The sequence below is a fragment of the Phascolarctos cinereus genome, unplaced genomic scaffold (assembly GCF_003287225.1).
Source record: "Phascolarctos cinereus isolate Bilbo 61053 unplaced genomic scaffold, phaCin_HiC Scaffold_4;HRSCAF=312, whole genome shotgun sequence".
In the NCBI taxonomy this organism is placed as follows: Eukaryota; Metazoa; Chordata; class Mammalia; order Diprotodontia; family Phascolarctidae; genus Phascolarctos; species Phascolarctos cinereus.
The window spans coordinates 293,809,742-293,827,755 of NW_027555847.1; the positions used below are offsets into that span (position 1 = coordinate 293,809,742).

Sequence of the window (18,014 nt, forward strand, 5' to 3'; positions counted from 1 at the left end):
GACAATGATAATAACAACAACAATGTTGTCTTTCAGAGTCCAATGAGGATGTTTCACAATGTAAAGGATGTAGGATTTCTCCAGGTGAAAGTCATCAGAGCAGAAGGGCTGATGGCAGCTGATGTCACAGGCAAGAAATTATGTCCCTTCTTTAACAATGCAAAAGGTCCTTGCCTTTAAGTAGTTTTAAGATTTGCATTATATTGGACTATAGCTTCTAAATAAAATGTTTAAAAGGAACAAAGGCTAGAATTAAATCTTAATAGTCACAAAGGAAACACACACACACACACACACACACACACACACACACTCAAAACAAACACATAGCTGTTTATACCGTGACTGGATATTTGAAATGAGCAGGATATTCTCCTTGTATACCACATCCAAATATGGCTAGGAGAATACTACAAAGGACAGAAGTTGGGAGGAGGAAATGTTTTCCCAAATCACCTCTTCTCCTATGTGATTCCTTAAGAATATAGCAAGTATTTTTCAGCATATATGGATGAAAGGTGCTCCAAACATCTTGGCTCTTTCCCTTACTATGTGAGCCAATTTGGGGGACATTGAATGAGTTCACCTTAGCTTAGGCAGTGCAAAAAGAGAATCCCACCTGTTGGGGATTTTCTCTTGGAATTGTGTGGACCTGTATTGGACATCTGGTGTTGTTATAGATCCATTCTCCAAGGCAAAGGTCTTAAGGGTACCAAGGATCAGTGGGGTTTCATGAACTGCAAGCTGAGAGCATTCTTTCTCTGTGTGTGCCTGGGTATTAGATATTAGAAGAGATCTGACAGTTGTTATTTCTGGATTTCCCAAAATTAAAATTTATAAAGTTGGATTTATGACTGGGTACCTTTTCCCTAAAAACATTTGTTCTTTCTTTTTTCTAGGGAATTTGGGGGTGTTTGCGCCATTAATTAAAAGAACCACTCTCAGAATATTCAGTAAACAGAACTATCTTAATGTATCTTTATGTTAGATCTTACGTTGCCTAATTACAAAACTCATTTGGCATTTATGGAAATATGCCTGCCATTTACGTGTGAGTAAAACTATCCTTAAAAAGAATGGCTTTGAAAAGAATTACACCTTTCCTACCATTAGAGGGCCTACAAAGATTTCATGAATAGTAGATACCAGTCAGTACTCCAGTGTTAAATAGACCCTGAGAAACCAGAACTGATTAAAAAAAAAATTTGTTAATATCTCACAAGTGAGAGTATACCAGGTGTTAGTCACATGCTACTCTCAGAATTTATTTCTGCATCTTATCAATTGCCTATTTACTGTTATTAAAGGAAAGAACAAAATGAAAATATTTAGGAGTTTGGAATTCATCTTTAAAAAAAAAAGCAATGGTGAAGAAAGTAGTAGTAGTAGCAGCTGTTGGCCATTGTCCAAAACTATTTCATAAGTTCAAATATGTGTCTCCTTTAAGATTTCACTGGGGCAGCTAGCCAGACAAGGAGTCAAGATGACCTGAATTCAGATGTGGCCTCAAACACTTCCTAGCTATGTGACCCTGGGCAAGTCATTTAACCTCTGTACGCCTCAACTTCTTCAACTGTAAAATGGGGATAATAATAGCACCTACCTCCCAGGATTATTGTGAGGATCAAATGAGATAATAATTATAAAGCTTTTAGCACAGTGCCAGCACATAGTAGTCACTGTATAAATGTCAGAGATTATCATTATTATTATAAATGTGCTGATTTGTATTCTTGTATTAAATGATTCCTATCAAGACTGTTTTCCAAATAATTCATTTCTCTTGTGTTGGAATTTTATTTTCTGGCTTAGTTCAAGGCAATTTTTTTTGCACAATTATTTTGATGAATTCATACTAGCATCATGTGTTTGAAGGCTCAGATACCTGCCCATAGTGGGGTTGAATACAATAACGTGAGATTGTCTTCTCTCAGAGAGAAGCTGTCATAGCTGTTAAAACTTCATGAATATGCAAACTCTGTTAACCTGGTTGGCCTGTGTGCCACTATGGAAGTTAAGGAACATGTTCTTTCACAGGTGGAAGAATATAGATATTCCTTTCCTAATGGTACTATGTAAATTAACATGAATAACAGTAGAATCTTTCCCAAGATCCAACTAGACACAATTTTATTTTTATTACACAGATTTTTCTCCCCTTTTTAATGTTTTTGGAGAAATAAATCTGATGGTTCCTCACTCAGTTTTGACCTTAAAATCTAATGTAGTCTGGATTGAAAAAGAGAGAAGATTGAGCTTTCCAGGGGCAAAGGGGTAATTTAGTCTTTGACCTTATTCACTCCTAGACCTTTTGTGGTCAGCATGACATTTGTGCTGATTGCAAAAATTGGGGGACGTATATTTAACTCAGTGATGGCCAGGTGTACTACAAACCTTTCAAATATTCCTGCTCTTCTTGGTCCTAAATGCTGTAGCTGGGAAAGAAATGAGCTTTCTGAAGATTTATCTGTGATCTGTACAAAAGAGTGCTTTTAAAACAATTGTATGTGTCACGGCAGATTATGAGATCCATATTGAATGAAAATATTACAACTCATCATTTTTTTCAAAGTACCAAGCCATATTTATTATGTATTTTTAAAAAAACAAGGGTCATGAAACAGGGATTAATGGTTTAGTAGTAAAGGAAGGTATTTAGTAAACATTTATGTTTTATATCCTAAAAATTAAGGTACATAGGGTAGAATACATGAGTGGCACCGCATAGGATGTCTTAATGGAAGCAATATTTTCCGTGAATGAAGTATACTTTTGCATTTGATTGGTTACAAATGATGTCGTTTCAGGATGTTTTGGGTTGGCATTAGCTAATTGCTTTCTAGAAATCTATATATTTTAACTAATGAAACCCACCCTTATACAACTTTGCTCCACTTTCTTGGTGTTCGTATGTTCATGTCATGTAAATATATAGCGCATATAAAACTGTAAGTTGAAATTCCTTAGTTTAAACCAAATACTTGAAAAAAGTACATCATTAGGCATGAATATAAGAGGAAAAGATTTTGTAATCTTTTAAGTAGCCATCAATCTCACTGTAGTTACAAAGAATTTTTCCTTTTCAAAATGTAAAATTTTTCTTTTGTTACTACACATTCATTGAGAAACATTGTGATACTGTATTAACTCTGTGTGAATAAAGAGCAATTGAGACTCCCTTTGAATGAGTGAGTATAAAGCACAAATTACTTTTTAATGAAACCCTCAATTCTTTCCCTTTGCACAAAAAAGCCTATAGCCTTGTTCAGCTGAATACTACTACAGTAGGTCACTTCAGTTAAGCCCCTAATAAACTATTGATAGTTGAGGGTAGTTTTTTCTTCAGTCTCAATAGCCCAGTGTTGGACAGTGCACTTCAAATCATTAAGGTTAATACTGAATTGAAAAAAAGAGAGAGATTAACTGTGTTGGTTAAGGCCTCAATTTACAACTCCCACACATACACATGCATTGAACAAGGCACAAGAATGGATTGAAATTTCTGTCAAATTGTGAGCAGCCTGAGAAAGTGGTACTCCAGTTTTTAAAGTTGGGCTGTGAAATTTTTCTTTGAAAACCAGCGATACTGAGAAATACTGCTCAGAACAACTCATTTCCCTTTTAACTTTTCCAGTGAAAAGGTTAATGTTTTATCTGTGCATCAAACCAAAACCTTTAGACCAAATGACCCCAGTATAACTTGGGAATTACATGGAACTAGTCACCACACCCTTAGGTCAAATGCTCTTTAACATGGAACAGTTATGAGGGCTTGTGTTCAAAAAACGTGAAGGGCCTTTGGGGGGGGGGAATTTCTTGAGTGGATGAGAATTCTTTTTAGAAGTTATTATAACTTCTAATGGTTCCTTTTCTATGGGAGGGCTGAAAATCATCTTTCAACAGACAGATTTATACTCATCAGTATTGAGATGAACCTTTTTTTCAGAATATTTAGTCCTGGATTATTCTTTCAAGAGCTAAGTGAAGAAAGAAAGGATTCTTTTCTTCAGCTCTTCCCCATCATTTTCCCCTGGGTTTGTTTGAGCCTCCCATGGAAAAGGTCATCTTTTCCCCAGGGAGGCCAGACACACAATTTCAGAAACTGAGATATGGGAGAATAGACTGAAACCCTTTCAAATGATGGCCTATCTTTCACAACACTAAAAGGTATACTAATATAAAACTCCTTCTCTGAAGGTGAATTGATCTCTCAAACTAATACACTGTTTCGTTCACAAAATGAGACACAGAGAGAGAGAGAGAGAGAGAGAGAGAGAGAGAGAGAGAGAGAGAGAGAAAGAGAGAGTCTTTTACAATGAATACTGTCATTAGAATGGTCTTATTAAATAAAGCACATTTTTCTAAAACAAGACCATGTATAAAGACTTGTAATCCCCCAGCCCTTAAAGTCTAAAAACCTACTAGTTAATAAGAGGGATGTTTACTATCCCTTTATTAACATAGATTTTTCCCAAGCTTTTCTTTAGGAAAACTGTCTTCATTGTTGGAAAATATTTAAGTAACAAAACAGCCAAAAAAGACATGCTACAGTTTTTTATCAGCTTCTGTGTGAGTCTTATTATCTTAAGAAATAACAGTTAGCAGCTCAGATTCATTAGCAGAGCTAAATTTAAGCTCCATTTGACAGGCTGCCTAGAAAACATTTTGTTTTGCTGTCTGTGAGCTTTAATTAAGATGTGTTCAATTTCAGTCCTCCTCTGTCCTCCCTTTCCCCCCACCCCCACTTGCTGTGTCACAGACCGGCGATCAGACACTTTTAGATGGTCCAGCCCATGACTTTGACCTTCTGCGCAGTCCAGCGTTCCCTGGGGAACCGTTCAACTCATGAGGTCTGATTTCACACTTCCAGGATGCCTCAACTCTCTTAACAATGACAGGGAGACAAAGCCCTTTAGAGCAGGCCGCATGGGGACCTGTTTAAATTGGAAACTAGAGAGGAGTCAAGGAACAAGGTTATGGGCTACAGAATAGTGCTTTTAATAAAGAGCTCACAGCTCTGGTTCAGCTCAAAGAGGTCTACCTCTGTAAAATTAATTGAGCCATTTATCTGGAGCATCTTAGGCCTCTACTTTCTCACAGAATTACGTGATAAATATCAGCTAAGAAGCAAATGAGATATGCATGAAATGAATTTTTAACACTTTGATTACTGTGCCTCCGGTCTTCATTAAAAGTAAATTTATTTGTGTTTCTGACCTCATTATCAGTAGGCTGTCTGCATTTTATTGGCTTTCTGTGATTTCCAGCTTGAGATTGTCATAAAGGTATATTTTGTATAGAGATTTACACAATTTGGATTTATTATTCTTGGTATCTTCATCCTGTACATCACAGGATTCTTCAGAAAATGAATCGAAAATGCAGCTGTAGAGAAAAGGGCGAGTGCTACTCTTTGAGAGTATTATATATGATTTGAGAAATACCAAGTACATATACTGCACATAGACAAGATACAATCTCAAAAAAAAAAATCCATTAACTTTTGTGTCCTGTGCAGTGAGTTACTCCAGTCTAAGTCTGGAATATGTAAATGTTTCTTAGAGTGCCCTACAAAGTTCAGTTCATATCATTTGATGAAAAAAAAATGATTTAAGATTGCTCCTGGTATATAATTGCAGCCATTTCAAATCTAAATGTGTGTGACACAAAATTGCAAGTACATTCAGTTTCATTGATAATATCTACTAAAAATAGTCCTATCCTCTATGGTCATAGATTTGTAGTTTTCATTTATTTCACTGATGTGAAGAAACAATGAGAAAAATAAATCCTACTTTTAACTATGCAGCTAAACAGAAAATGTATCAAATGTAGCAGAACTTCAATGGTATAAGTTTCTAGATTATCTAAGGAGGCAATCATGAAAGAAAATAAAAGGAATGGATTGAACACAATATTGTTCACATTTGAAAATGCTGTTGTGTTAATAGCATCTTTAAATTATAACACCTTAAACAATATTCCTAGTTCCAATAAACAGTATGCATTAATGCTGTTTCAAAAGAAAAGGAAACCTAACTATTATTTGTTTTACACAGCGTTACTATTATATAGCTTAATCTTGCCTCACTACTTTCAATAATGGGGCATAGTAGTTGAAATTTTACCCCATTTTGATAGTAGGCCATCAGATCTGTTATTCTCCTGGTATCTCAATAGTATTCACCTGTTTGGATTTGTGGAATAACACCGCCTAAATCTGGTCCTGTAGAAATTCACCGCTGCATTTTTCAAAGCATCATAAGGAAGGGAAATAAGTCAATCCTCTGCTCCTCATGATAACTGTTAGCCATGGACTCCAAATCACATTAGAAAAGGAAAAAAAGCTCTTTTCTCTTACTGCCACTAAAAAGAGCTAAAACCACTTCTTGTTACCGATGTGAGCAGCTGTTCTTCCCAAACCAAACAGATGATAACAAATATTTGAGAAAATACAGAGGAATAGCCTAGCAATAATGATGGAGAGGCTTGGGTCTAGATTTGTGTTTCTTAGGGAATTGTTGAGGTCTTATATGATTCATATGACATCCACATGGTCAGAAGATACTGCTTAGGAAATACAGGTGAAAGTCAGAGACTGTGGTAAAGTAACCAAAGAGGTTAATATAGTGATTTGGATTGATCTTCTCATGATGAAAAGGATGATAGTGTGCACATTTATTTGAGGAAAAAGAGCATGTCTTCTTTAATACATCAGTGGAACTATAAACTCATCAGTGTGGTTAGTACTAACTCCAGTGATGCAGATTCCAAACTATCCGTGTCACTTCATTCTATGTGATTCTTATACATGTTGCCCCATAAATCCTTCATAGGGAATCTACCTAATGTGCTTGGAGTCTCTCTCTACTTTCATTGTTCTGCAAGGATACTAGCAGAGCACAGAAGCTCCTCATTAGTTATCACTGACTTTCAACACATGACTGGTGTACCTTCTTTCCTTGTAATCTAAATCTCTGATGTCCTCTCTGTTGACATCATTTACAGAGTACGTTAATGACATTTTGTTGTAGTCTATGAATGCCCATCATGTAACTTTCCATTGGCATTTGGATAACACTCAACTTTAAGTCTTTGGAGACTGTTGTATTCCATGACTTGTAGCCATACAGAATTACTAGAAAAATACTGGGGGAAAAAAATTAGGATCATTAAACACAGCATACAGTAATCCCCAAAGTAATCAGCCCAGTCTCCTCCATCTGTTCTATTTTGAGACCAGCTTTTTTTTCCACTTGTTTTGTCTTTCCAAAATATTTGTACTAATGGTCCAACTCTATGGGTTGTCATCCAACTGTGTATCATAGGCATTCTTTATCCACTTGGTATTTCCAGTGAGGATAGTTAGGCTGAATTCTTTTGAAGAAATGTGGATCTTCAGGAAGCTCTGGAATGTTCCAGGTCTTAATTCATTATATACCAAATTATCTGGAAACAGGAGCATCTGGAGAACCTAATCAACTCTAGGACCCTTCTTCTTTAAGGACCAGGTACTGGTCACTCTCCATGATATTAATGAACTTTTGTGAACAGATCTTATTGTTTTATGCCTCACTTGAAATTATAACTCGAGGATCATCCAACACAGTTGTTTTTGTTGCTGTATCTTTCGGACAATTTTCTATGAGTTTGACATATGCTTGGAAGATACTTTTGTAAAGAAAAATCTAAGGCAGGATTATTTTTGCCAAATCAATTTCCTTTTATACTTTAAGCATAAGCACACTGGAATTTTGTATCATCTATTCTCCTCAGTCAATTGAGTGATTATAAAGATATACAATAGCACATGTAACAGCTTGCCTATTTTCTTCCCGTGTCTTCAACAAAGATACTCTATTTATATATGCATATGCATATAAAAATTCTTATGAGACTATTGTAGGCATGTCATTCAGGAGTTGTTAATATTTCACTCATTTTTTTTTTAGGTAACAATGTCTGAGTTTTTTTTTTTTAACAAACAAAATTATTCTCCCCTCTTTGATGGACCTTGTCCCTCAACATCCTCAAAATTGTGCTGCCACTAAAATGGACCTCTTCTGTGCAATGCATCATCCATTCCAAATGCTCTTCGCATCTTTGTTTACTTTATTATAATTTTTGTTTCCTTATGAAGCACATTGGTCCAAATGTGAAGACTCCACTCACCTCCATGGTGTAGATTTCCTATAAAAATATTGAATAATCTTTCCTGTTTGGGGTTTCTTTGTTGTCTTTCATTTTTATGCTCAAACACCCTCAAGGTGACTTTATTTAGTTAGCTCTTTCATGAAGTTTCCTGGAAAATTGTTTTAACCTGCATTGGTTTTCACTCTTTTATGGAGAGTATTGCTTATAATCTTCCACCATTCCCCTCTTTAAGATTTTACAATTTTATATTTTAAAGTGATGTTGTCCTTAGTTGCCATACTTCTGTCCAGCAAGTAAATTAAATATATCTAATTGACATGGTTTCTAAGCTTTTTGGAGACTAATTTACTAATTTTTACCTTTAAGAATTTGATGATCTGACTCTATACAAACAACTGCTTCAGAAATGACTCCAAAATCAGTAACCCAATAATTTTTCACCATTAGAATGGTATCTTCTTCTTCTTTTTCTTCTTTTCCCCCTCCTCTCCTCCTCCCCCTCTTTTTCCTCCCCCTCCTCTCCCTCTTCCCCCTCCTCCTCTTCTTCTTCCTCCTGTTTCTACTTCTTCTATATGGTATTATTTAGTCGATGCCGTGTCCTAAAGATCCCAACTCTTTTCTTGGGAGAAAGTTGTATTCATGTTTATAGGTATGAGGTTTTGGTCTATAGACTTTTCACTTCTCTCATTCCTTACTCCTGTATCATGTTTTCCACATATATTCTTCTTGGCTATTCTCCTCTATATTCATCCTTGCATTGAAGTAATTAAGTATTAAAGCTTATGTTGATTTAAAATTTGAAAGGTCTTATTGATTTATTTATAGAAATTCTATACATTCTAATCCTCTGCAACAAGTGTTGGTTCATAAGGTACAATTATCTTCATGGTGGCCTTGCAGATGCTTATCATGAATCTACAATATGAGATGGTGAAATTACCAAAAAGCATTTTCCATAGTAAATGAGAGAAAGAAACTTTTACATAAAGTAATTAATTCTTATCTATGGAGCTGAATAAGATATCCCTGGGATTTTACTAAATGCTTCAAAAACCATTTTCAGATAATAAAAGTGCATAGTTTGAAGCTGGATGGTAACTTGACTTAGGTCATCGTCTTATGATGTTAACATTTACTGAAGTTGACTGTAAATTTGGGGTAACTTGCAATAATACTGAAGTGTGCATGATCTGGCACTTATACCAGTGCCTGGCATGTAGTAGGTACTTAATAAATGCTGATTGATTGATTGATGTGAAACTGGAATCTGATAAATAAAGACGTTTCTTAGGAATAGAATAATAAAGGTACAAATGATAATATCCTGAAGAAAAAGTACTTGAAAAATTATACTTAACAAAATGTTATTGCCCATTTCAAGAACAAGAACAGGAGAGCTTTTACTCCATGATGGACAAATTTCTTTACTAATTAACTTACCAAAATAAGATTATTTGAAATCACATGCTCCACTCCACTGTGCAATCAAATAAATATTCAACTTATACCCTACTATATCCAAAAGTTGTCTTTAAATTTGTTAAAATATATCAAAGAAAATTGAACTTATGAAATAACTGATCATTTATTCTAATTAATATGCCCTAGAAATCTATTTTGATAGTCTGTTAGCACATCACTTTATTCAATAGTCATTACAAGTGAAATCTTCAAGTGCTTTTTCTGTATCTCATCTGAGCTATTAAATTCAGATATTCGTAACCAATCCCCTCATCTCTTCTCTCTTCTGGTGTCAAAACATTCCCATACTTCCCTAGTAGTTTCATTCTTTATCAGTGCTGATGCTTCTTCCTGCTTGGCCCATTTTTTCTTCCACGTTTTTCTTTCCTTTTACCATAAACTTCAGACTTCTGATCCCAGAATAGCGGGAGTCAAGACAGTATCCAGTTCTACACAAACCTGAAAATTTCCGTCACCTTCTTACTTCTGGAAATTTCCTCCCATTTTGAAGTGAGGGGTCAAGCTGATCCTTATACTTAAATCCATACATTTCCATAATGGAATTTTGTGTCTGTCCAGGGCAGGATTTCCCAAAGTAATTTCATTTTTTATAATGAGCCTAAAATAATGTATTGATGGAATCCATAAATTCTGGTCCATGAAGTCTGAGGATATGGAGCAAACTTGCAATAAATGAGCAATCATAGATTAGAGCCAGAAGAGACCTTCGTGGTCATCTAGGACAACTCTGTCATCTTATAGATAGGGGAAATGAAGCAAAGAGGGGTATTTGCCCAGTGCCACACAGGTAGTAGAGGTTGATGTGGAACCCAGATCTTCTGACTCCAAATTCAGTGGTCTTTCTAGTGCTATAGAGATGAAGGGAAAACTTTTTGTAAGAAAAAAATTGTTTAGGGTAAACAACTTAAGCCTATTTTTATAAAGAAAGGATGCTTTTCTTACTAAAGAGTGTTGTTCATAATTTCATATTTAATATTTTCAAGGGAATTTATCATCAAAACTTTCGTATAGAACCCTAATTTATGCCTTGTTGAATGCAGTTTGGAAATATTGTTGTAAGATTCCACTTTAAGAGCCATGTGGTAAACAGTTAAAGAAGCTTTATTGTTGTCATGCCCTAGAATCAGATTTAGTGGGAAGCTAGGGAAGAGTGCTGGTTAATTTAATTCTACCAATCAGATGTTTAAAATATGTTTAGGTCAGCCAGTGAATAGGACAAAGGTTAAATCTCAATCTCTAGTGATAATACACTGGCTGGAAGATGTCTCTGACATACGTTGCTTTTTGTTCTGATGTACCCAATGGAATTCTTTCAACTAAAACATTGTTATATGTTGTGATTAGAAATTCCAGATAGGAGAAAGGACAGATGGCAACCTTGATTATAATGAAAAGAGATTAAAGTATAGTCATTTCAAACTGTGGCAACTGAGGAAATTAAACCAAAGAGCTTAATTTTGTGGAAGGTAGGCCCAATAAAAGGCCCCCATGGGCCTGAATTGCTTTCCATGCTATTGAATGTCCCCTCTGTTTTCAGAGACGAGACAACAAAAGAATGGTCACTTCCCACCCCCCCCTTGTATGGCATATCACATGTAGAAAACTGTGTGACTTGTCAGCATTAAAATGACCCTGGACAAAGCCCACCTCCATTGGATCAGGATTAACTCTTCTAGTGTGCAGGCAAAAATATCACTCAACATCTTTCAGTGACTTTAATGCTCTAAGGATTTGCACAAACTGGGGTCATCTACTTGCCCACAAAATGGGTACAGATTAAGCATCATCAGTATAAAATTTCTCACAGTTTCAAGTCTATGTGTAGCTACCCTGTCTTCAAAAAGTGTCGTTTAGAGATGGAATAATTCAGTTGTGGCGCTCAATCCCTGGTGCCTTGTTAAAAACCACCGGAAAGGAGGGACTTTGTTGTATGTAAAATTATCTACCTAAAGAAGAATTAAGGAATATATTTTATGAATACAACACATGCTAACAGCAACTGATGACTTCTGGTCTGATATAGATTTCCATCCCTCTCAATAACCTCCTTAGGTTATCTATACAGAATGTTGATTTTTAAATCTTTAACTGGAGAATAAGGAAACACATCAATCTCAATCCATCACCAGGATAGCATGGAAAATGGGCAGAAATTAGTAACATTACATATAATAGGGATAAAGAGAAAGGCCTATATGAGGATCAGATAAATAAACTGTACAAGTGTAGTATGGAGGAACAATTTACTCAAGAGAAAAGGACCTGGAGGAGGGCAATGGTAGACTTCACTGTTTTATGCAGTACCACAAGGACTTGGGTTCCATTAATATGGTCAGACAGACCAGACCTTCTATAGAATAGTCCATATTCTGTGGAATAGTGGGTCTTATTCTCAAGAGCACCATATTTTAAAAAGATTGTTGACAAGGTAGGGTTTGTCCAATGAAGGATGCCCAGTATGTTGATTGGGGTTCATGAGATTTCCTATAAAGATCAATAAATTAAAGGAACTGGGGCTAGTTAGCCTATTCAGAGAAGACAATGGATGGGAAGATGACGGATTTGATTGCAGATTTCAAATACTTTAAGAGTTATCATATGGAATAATAACTAGCACTGATATATCACTTTAAGGTAATATATTATCTCATTTGATCCTTACAGCAACCCTGGGAGGTAGGTTCAATTATCCTCATTTGACAGATGAGGAAACTTAAGACTAGAAGAAATTAAGTGACTTTTCTAGGATCACACAGCTGATAAATATCTGAGGTAGGATTTGAATTCAGGTCGTCTTGACTATGGGGCCAACATTATCACTACACCACTTACCTGTGAAAGAAAAGTTTTTATTTTTTCCCCTTGATCACAGCAGAAAAATGTAAGCTCTATGGGTAGAAATTAGAGCAAGCCAGATTTTGATTCAAGATAAAGTCAGTCTCTTAGATGTCCAAAAATTTAACAGGCTACCTGGAAAGATAGTGAATTCCCCATCAGTCAGTCAACAATCAGGTACTTACTACTTGTAGGGCACTCTGCTAATTGCTGGGTTTACAAAAGGAGGCAAAAGACAGTCACTGCTTTCAAGGAGCTTACAATTTAATAGGAGAGATAACATACAAACCACAGGATGACCTCCAAGGACCCTTAAACTCCAAATCTATGACCCTATAATACTATATTTTAAAATAATGAATGTTTCAAAACTATGTTACTATATCAATCTATGAGGTTCTTAACTTTCCTTGCATATATCATGGACTGCTGTGGCAGTTCTGTGAAGCCTATGGACCCCTTCTCAGAGCAGGATTTTTAAATGTATAAGATAAAATACAGTGGATTACAAAGGAAGCCAATTATATTGAAATAGAGTTATCATAATGCTAAAAATAAATAAGTTCATGGACTGTAGGTTAAGAACCCTTAATCCATAAAATGAACCCATGTACCTTATTTCTTGGGGAGCTAAGATGAGCTCCAACTGATAAATAAATCCTTTTTTTCTTTTTCATTATGAATTCAACAGTCACTGACATCTTAAGACACAAGAACAGGGCAGAGGACTATACAGGAAATAGTGAACTCCTATATAGAATGTAGATTTTTAGTACATATATATTACTCTCTCTATATATATATATGTCATATATTAATTATTACTGTATATACTATATACATTAACTATATGGTATATGTGTATGTGTATGTATATATATGTACATACTTAACTAAGTAGTTATTGTAGTTTATATGTAAAGAAACATCTGTAACTTGCTTATTCCTAGATATAACCATTCCTAGTCTGTGGTAGTAGATGGAATGCCATCATTTATCATTCTGTGAGATATACATAAATGTGTATCTATATACATACATATGTATGTATGTATACACACACATATATGCTTCACTAGATAGTTAATCGATCTAAACATGTTAGTTTATTTGTAAAGAAACATCTCTAATTTGCTTATCTCTAGATATGCATCAGTAGTCTTTGGTGGTGGATAGAATACCATGATTTATCATTCTATTATACATATTTATATACATGTATGTGCATATACAAGTATAAATATATTTGTATACACACATGTCCATATATATGTGGGTGTGTTTGTGGGTATGTGTATGGTGTCCCTCATTAGCATGCAATCCCATCCTTGAAGGAAGGGACCTTTTTTTTGCTTCTTCTTGGTATTGCTAGCTCTTAGCACACACTAACTGTAAGTGCTTAATAAATGCTTGCTAATTGACTGTGAGTGCACATGATTTATCTAGTTTCATACAGTCGCTTAATGCCAGAGTCAGAACTTGTCCCTGGGTGTTCCTGACTCCCAGCCCTGTGTTCTTTCCACCCCGTCATAATGCCTTTTCTCTTCTGGGTCTGTTTTGCTGGAGGCCAAGGAACTGTTAGACTCAGCTCAGCTGCTATGCTAATAAGGCTTTAGATGAGTTCGCTGATGAAAAGATTAGGGAGTCCGAGTTTTCTCCTTCATTTTGGCACTTTATGTTTTCTGTAGTCTTTCTGTTATCTTTCTCTACGCTCCCGTCATGCCATATACACATTTCTAGCAGTTGCGTAGGACAGTCATTGCAAATAAGAACAGAGAGCCAAAGGCTGAAAACAAGAGCTCTCTGAAGTTTTGGTCCATGGAAGGCCAGGTTACAAATGTCCTTCTTTCTGGTACTGCTGCAGCAAATACAATTCCTCAGACATTTTAAATGGGCAGCATAGCATATCACAAAGTGACTAGAGCATTAAAAGGATAAAAGAAGGAATAATTAAAGAGATAATTGATGGTTAGGACCATCTCTAGTGTCTCAGCAATTGTTTTTGTTTGTTTAAATGGCAGCTAATCAAGGCAACTGAAATTTAGGGATTGACAATCCAGTCTTTTAAAGCACCGTTTAGCAAACTAAATGTGCTGTCCATTAATTGTGGGTAAGCAGCTCTTTAAAACAAGGCCATGATGTTAAGCTGTTTCGTGGCAGAATTAAGGGAGGGCTTAGATCATATATTTGCTATTTTTTTATTGTTACAATTGCACGTCCATGTTTATTGCCTGCTCAGCATGGGGTAACAGGACACTTTCTAAATATTATTGGAGAATAACACTGTGAACAAAAGAGGAAGTTTGAAAGCTGGAGATGAATATAGGATAGATGTTCAAATTAAATTATTAGAGCTAAGCAAGAGAACACTCTTCCTCATTTCCTCCCCAAGGCTGCCCACCTTTTATTTCTCTCTTTGACAGACTGCAGGACCTTTCCAGGCCGAACACCTTGCCAAATGCTTAGTGACCTTTGGGGGGGATAGAAAGGGCTGATTTGGTTAATCTTTATGAATTGGTTCTGCTTTCCAGAGAATAATGGCATGATACATTTAAATCTTTCAACACCAATATCTGCAGCAGAAATACACTAATAACCCACAATCTACCAGGGTATGCTTTGAGTATTGCTCAGTATCTATTAAACCACATCTCAAATGGCACATATCTTTAAAAAACAAAATTAGAAAGTAATGAAATAAATTTCAAAACATACAAGTTTAGACTTTAAAATGATTTGAAGGAGCTAACCTAATATAGTTAATTGATTCCATGAAAACATATTAAAGGAAATAATTTTGGAAGTAGGGGCTAGCATTGGTTCCCTAGGAACAATGACACAATATTTGATTTTATAATCGGGTAAGCAGTTGAGCAGTATTGCATTGGGTTTTGGTTACATTTTATTGGGGGAGTAAGGAAAAGGAATAATCATATGTATGTGTGTGCACGCTAAACATTTGATAAATATCTGATTTAATTGATCTTCATAAAGGATCCTGAGAGGTAGGTGCTGTTATTATCCCCATTTTACAGTTGAGGAAACTAAGGCAAGCAGAAGTTAAGTAATTTGCCCAGGGTCACACAGCTACTAAGTATTGAGTCCAGATTTGAACTCAGATCTTCCTGACTCCAAGCCCAGAACTCTATCCACTGCATCACCTCATTGCCTCTAATGCCTTAATGTGATTACATTTGTTGGGATAACATAGGCAGGTTTTTCCTGTATTTGCTTTTATTTTCTTTCTATAAAGGGCATTGCCATGCTACTTCTAGACAGTATGCCAAGATGTGCCATTGATAGCTTTAGTATGATGATATATGTTCGTATTAGCCTTGAAGGATGTATGTCTTAATAGCTTGCTGTCCAAATTGCAAAGACATTTTTAAAAAAATGATTTTTCAAAACTTCTACCCTGGAGTCCAGAAGACCTCTCCAGCAAAGTTGAGACCCTAGCAGGTCCTACAAGATGGAAAGGCTTCTTTTCAGAGGCTACTTCCTTGCTACAGGCTGATTTTCTGTCTTGTAAGGACCAGCCTAGATAAGTTTGGAAAAGCCAGAGAAATGGCCACAAAGTGATGGATTTTTTCAACTACAGCAATTCATTAAGGCATCAATGGACCCTTACCCACATGAAGGAAATCATAGGTACTTATAGTACTAAAGTAAAACCTATATCCAAAAAAATAAAATTTTTAAAGAACTCCAAGAGTTTCCTATGGATACTAGATAGATAATTAGCTTACTCAGTGCCATATATTTAAATATTTAAATATCTGTTCGAATGAAGTAGTTTCCTGGAAATCACATTTAAAAAAGGCTGCAGTTAAAAAAAACCCATCAGAGCCATATACTAAATGTTACTATAGAAGGTGCCCCAGCTAATTGAGCCTACCCTTTGATTGTGAAGTAATGGCTTGCATTTTCTATTAAGCAAATATATGAGATTGACATAATACAAAGCTTGAAACCTTTTAAAACACTTTAAATAAAACTCTAGGCCCCTAATTCAGTGGTCTCCAAAGAGGAAGCAAGGCATTATCCCAAGAGGTATGTGATTACCCATTACCCTTCTGATGACAATCAGTCTTGGGCCTTTTCTACAACATTAACCACATCTATCCTTTCTCTCCTTTCCCCCAATACTCCCTGACTTGGCCCCTTCCTCTGCTATGCAAGGTCCAACTCCCCCCTCCCCAATTTGAGACTTGTTGGACCCCAATGAGAATTAAAATCTAACCTCTAGCCAGACATAGACAGCAACAGTTGTGTAGATGCCAGTGGGAAAATCCTTACCCTCGTCCCAAAATTACCTTGTGGTTGTGGCGAGAATCATTTGAAAGGTAGATTGTGTGTGTTGCGGCAGCGATGGTGAGTAAAAACCTTGATACCACCCTACCCCTACAGGTACTTTTTCATTATGGGTAGGTCAGAATGAGTTGCACAGGATGAACAAGCACAGATCAATTGTGGTCTGCATCTTCCCTCCCTTTATACGACCTTTTACCCAAAACTCAGCTCTCTTCTAAACTGCCCTACTATTAGCAGAGGTACCACTATTCTTCTAATCACTCATGTTTGTAACCTCGGTATCATATTCCACTCCTCACTTTCTTTCACTTCTGTGTTCAATAAGTTACCAATAAGTTGTCATTTTCAGCTCCTCAACATGGATCTGTGACATGGCTACCACTCCAGTTCATGCCTTCTTCACCTCTTTCTTATAATAGCCTCCTAATTGGTCTCCCTATAATTCTTTTCTGCCTCCAACCCATTCTCCCCACAGCTGCCCAAGTGATATTTCCTGGAGTGCAAGTTTGACCATGTCACTCCCTATTCTAGTGGGTCTCTATTGACTCTAGGAGCAAGAATCATTTCATTTCCCCCCCCTTTTTTAAATTTTTTTTATAAGTTTTATAGTGAATATAATGATTAGTACAGTAGTGAATTATATAATTTATTTAAAAATACACTTATTGGGGAGGGGTGCATGTTCAAAAAGTTTATACTGATAGAGATGCGCAATTTAAAAAGTTTAGAGACCACTACTAGCTTTGATCCAGCTGGAATTTAGACTTTCCTGTGTCTTGTCATTTGGCTTTTTTTTTTTTAACTCTTATGTGGACTCCCTGCCTTGCTACCTGATTGGCTAATGGCTGGAACTGACTGTGGGGTATGACAATGCAAATGCTAGAAAAACCAATACATATAAAATGTATTTCTATACAAATGAAATACTTCTCCTAAGTACAAAATTCCAGTGAACCACAGGCCATCCCCAAGACTTCGATATAATCCAGGGTGATTTTCATTGAATGTGTATACCTCCCCTCAAAAAAATTCATTTGCACATGAAAACATTTTGCTGTCATGCAAATTCATTGACCAAAAGTCTTTCATGTGAGGTATTTGGTTCAGTGGTCCTACATAGTCACAGCTAAAGACACTGGTGAGAATACTGCCTCAAGCTAAGGATTAATATAACTGTACAAAAATAATAAGTGTCTAAAGTTTAAGGATTAAGTGATTTATGTCACTGTTCA

At 36.0% G+C, this 18,014-nt stretch overlaps 1 protein-coding gene across 5 annotated transcripts in view; it reads left to right on the top strand.

Moving 5' to 3' along the window:
- Nucleotides 1-18,014, top strand: part of MCTP1 (multiple C2 and transmembrane domain containing 1) — a 498,591-nt gene that overhangs the window by 250,419 nt on the left and 230,158 nt on the right. For all 5 annotated transcript variants that reach the window (XM_078153123.1, XM_078153125.1, XM_078153124.1 and 2 more), the window contains one exon: nt 37-130. In XM_078153123.1, coding sequence (XP_078009249.1) covers nt 37-130 — 94 coding nt within the window. The remainder of the gene's footprint in view (nt 1-36; nt 131-18,014) is intronic.